General features: G+C 32.9%; 1 protein-coding gene across 1 annotated transcript; it reads left to right on the forward strand.

The window, feature by feature from the left end:
* Positions 1 to 1,009: 1,009 nt before the first annotated feature.
* On the forward strand, positions 1,010 to 3,367 carry LOC133191816 (protocatechuate 3,4-dioxygenase beta chain-like). Its single transcript, XM_061327552.1, has 2 exons — positions 1,010 to 1,331; positions 2,718 to 3,367. The coding sequence occupies exons 1-2, from the start codon at positions 1,209 to 1,211 to the stop codon at positions 3,309 to 3,311; spliced, it is 717 nt and encodes a 238-aa protein (XP_061183536.1). The 5' UTR covers positions 1,010 to 1,208; the 3' UTR covers positions 3,312 to 3,367.
* Positions 3,368 to 3,612: the final 245 nt, after the last annotated feature.

Consider the following 3,612-nt stretch of genomic DNA (forward strand, 5'->3'; position numbering starts at 1 on the left):
AATAAAAATGTCTGATGACCTTTTTTTTTTTTGCTCGTCAAGGAATTTTTGGTAGTTGATGACCTTTTTTTTGCTTGTCGGGAAATTTTTGGTAGGGTCCCCTCAACTGAAAATGTATGGTTGTGCCCCCCCCCCCCCCAACTGAAATTGCTTCCCACGGGCCTGATTCTACAGGATGTTCTATGTGTAGTAACCATAGAAGCCATTTACAAGCTTCAAAACAAACAGAGCAAAGCCAGAGTCATGAACATTGGTGTAGTCGATTTGTGTACTAAGTTAAATTGAAATCGGACAAAATCTGTAGACATTTTAAAAGAATTTCACAAAAAGTGTAGTAACTATGGCAACACAGTTAAAATGTCAAAGACGACACACAGAATATTGTATCTAAATGTAGGCTATTGGGATGTCTAGTTCTAATGAAATCAGTTCAAAACTGTAGGAGGAGGAGATATTTTTTATTATATAAACGTGAAAACTTCAAACAGAGAGCTAGACAATTAAACAACGGACACTTGACGATTGCATGAGCTCTTTGGTCTCAAAACCATAAACTTTAAACAGATTTAAGCCGAAATTGCAAATATATTTATCTTTTGAAACAGAATTTTCATCATGTGCTTGTACATGTATTTGAATAATATAGAAACATGCAACTAGTTAAACATGTGTCAAAGAAAAATGAATCTGCTCAAAACCTAAATTTGGCCTTTGACCTGCAGAAAACTAGACCACACAATGAAATAAAAACCTTTGTATATTTTTGACATCTCTTATTTTTATCATGATATCGATGTTGCTGAAATGTCATATACTGTCTTCTTGTCACCGATGAATATCTTTATTAAATGCATTTCACACTGGCCATTGTTGTACGTTTGTTTTAACACTGTTTAACACATTTTCGATCAAAGCACTCGATGGAATAAAGAAGAGCCTGAATTATCAATCATAATCATTATTGTAAAAATGACCGAAAAAAACCAAGCTGAGGTAATCAACGTGCCGTCTCTATGGTGTTGATGAATTCTTTTGTACTGACTTGTAGACCGAATTTTCTGGTGATTGCCTTTCTACTCGGAGAGTTAACCAGCTGAAAAAATCCACTGTGATTACAGACTCATCTATATTCATGAAAATTTCTGTTTAAGACAGGATCTTTTGAAAATCCCGACAGTTCTGCTATCTTCATTTGTTCTCTTACTCAGATGACAGACATGATTCTTAGGACTTGGATTTTTGTAGTTTACCTTTTCCTAGATGAAGTTGTTGGACAAAATCAACAAAGTGTCGACAAGAAGGAAAGTAGACAACAGTCAAAAAATTCAAATGTAAGTACCAATTTTTACAAAATTAAAAAATATCACATGAATAAAATATCGAGCACGATTATTAAAGATATTTTCTTTTTTATTCGGGAATTATTTCAAAAGTGGAAGCTCATGAAAACAAAATATTAGGAATATTGTTGGCTTGTACACTTCGATAGGACTTGGTTAAGGGTTCCTCAAAAATATTTTTTTCCCAAGAACTTGTGCCTGGAGTTTTGCTTATTTAATAAGTTTCCTAAAATCGAGGTACATTACCAGGCATTTGTGCAAAATACCAGAGGATGGTATTTACTTTATAATCCTATTGGCTATTATTTTAATTGCTGATAACACAATGTTTGGTGTTTATATCTTTTAAGCCATTTTAAACAATTAAGTAATTACTAGATAATGATATTTATAAATATTTTTGGTATGTTACAAAGAGAAAAGGAACGTCAGCCCTTAAGACGTTGTCATTTCAGGGTTCATTCGCGCTTGTTTCTGTGATACATTGAACTTTCAATACAGATCAATACACTTTCTTTTTTAATACTTTTATCAATACACGTGCAGTGTATATTTACTTGTTTTCATGAAAGTACGTAGATATAGAAGTAGTTCATTTTTCTGACAAAACATTTTTATTAGTGAAATAGAATAAAGGCAATAAGAAGGCTGTTATGACGTGAATGTATCTATAAACATGTTCAATGCAAAATAAGTGCTTAGGTAGACCTAATAAATTTAGGGTAGCAATGCACATCTGGTACATCAAAATTGATACCGTATATGATTTATAATATAACAGTTTTACCTGGATAAGTCAAAGACAGTCTTGTAAGAGGTTTCTGGTATACATCAGGATATCTTTTTATTAAAGACATGGTTAGCATTACAGGGTCCCAAAGTCATTACAGATACATACCTTCAAGACACATTAAATACAACAGCAAGACACATACGAAATTATATACTTGTCAGATAATATGCATTTTTTGTAATTTTCATTTGCAGCTGTTCAGAGATAAGAAAATTTCAGTGAAATGAGACATATTCAGAATTCCAATTGAGTGCAAAATTTCTTTTTTTAAAATATACATATACCATAAATGTCAATAAATTCTATGACCTCCTCCTTACAAATTTTCTCTCTTGAACAATTATTCATGCAGCATTACATAAATCCATCACCACAGTGTGCTTAGAATGTAAATAAAATTTTCTTTTTTTCAATTTAAACTTGTAAGAGTTTGCAGATATAGATTTGTTTCGCTCTCAAAAAAAAAAAAAATAAATACCGAAAGTAAAGTCTGACTTGGTAAATCTTTTGATTGTGGTATGCCGAGACTTGGACTACGGAATATTTGTATCATATTAATAACTTTATTTTGATTTACTTATCAGGCATCTCGGAAGGAGTATTGTAAACCAACACCAGCCGATATTTATGGTCCATACTATATAACACATTCAAATAGATTAATTCAGTACTGCACCGGAAACCCACGAAGTTACTACAACCGCACGCTTACAGTTCATGGACATGTGCTCGGCGAGGATTGTAAGATTATTCCGGATACAAAGATAGAAATCTGGCAGGCTGACGTTAACGGGAAATATCACAGTAAAGATTGTCGTGGATACATCATCACAGACAAAAACGGGTATTACGAGTTCACAACTGTACATCCAGGCAGATACTCCATTATACAAGGACAGACATATACTCGGCCCCGTCATATTCATTTTAAAGTACATGGTGGACTGGATCATATGGGGGTGGTAACCCAGATGTACTTCAAAGGTGATCCATACCTAGGTATGAATGATGGATGTAGGGGTTGCTCTTCAGGAAAGGACCAACTTCAAACTAGGCCGGAACTTTTCTGCGATAACAATCTTTGTATAATCACTGTAAAATTCGATATTGTCTTACAGACTAAGCCACATGGTCAACATTCACGTGATATGTTTAATGTACTTAATCGAAAAAAGTGACCAATTATTTTCAAGAATTCTTAACAATGGAGAAAGCTGTAAAACAATCTGCAATATGTTTTAAGTTTCTTCATAAGAAAATATAGTTGAAAAATGCTTAAGAATATTGAACGTAATAATTAATCAGTTTTATAACTTTATTATGCAATTTGTTTTTTAATGCAAACTATTGTAGTCAGCTTGAGAGAATTGTGAAATAAAATTTGCTCAATTTTAATTAAAACCTGAAAATCTAGCATTTTATACAACCGTGGGATTCCTTACAGTCTCCAGGAATATAATTATTTGGACACAGATGCAC

The sequence above is a fragment of the Saccostrea echinata genome, unplaced genomic scaffold (genome assembly GCF_033153115.1).
Source record: "Saccostrea echinata isolate AGI-Se365-2 ecotype Australia unplaced genomic scaffold, CSIRO_AGI_Sech_v1 ptg000001l, whole genome shotgun sequence".
Classification (NCBI taxonomy): domain Eukaryota; kingdom Metazoa; phylum Mollusca; class Bivalvia; order Ostreida; family Ostreidae; genus Saccostrea; species Saccostrea echinata.

Coding starts and splice junctions, on each gene's coding strand:
- LOC133191816 (XM_061327552.1), top strand. CDS start 1,209: ATGACAGACATGATTCTTAGGACTTGGATTTTTGTAGTTTACCTTTTC. Junction 1,332..2,717: donor AACAGTCAAAAAATTCAAAT/GTAAGTACCAAT, acceptor TTTACTTATCAG/GCATCTCGGAAGGAGTATTG.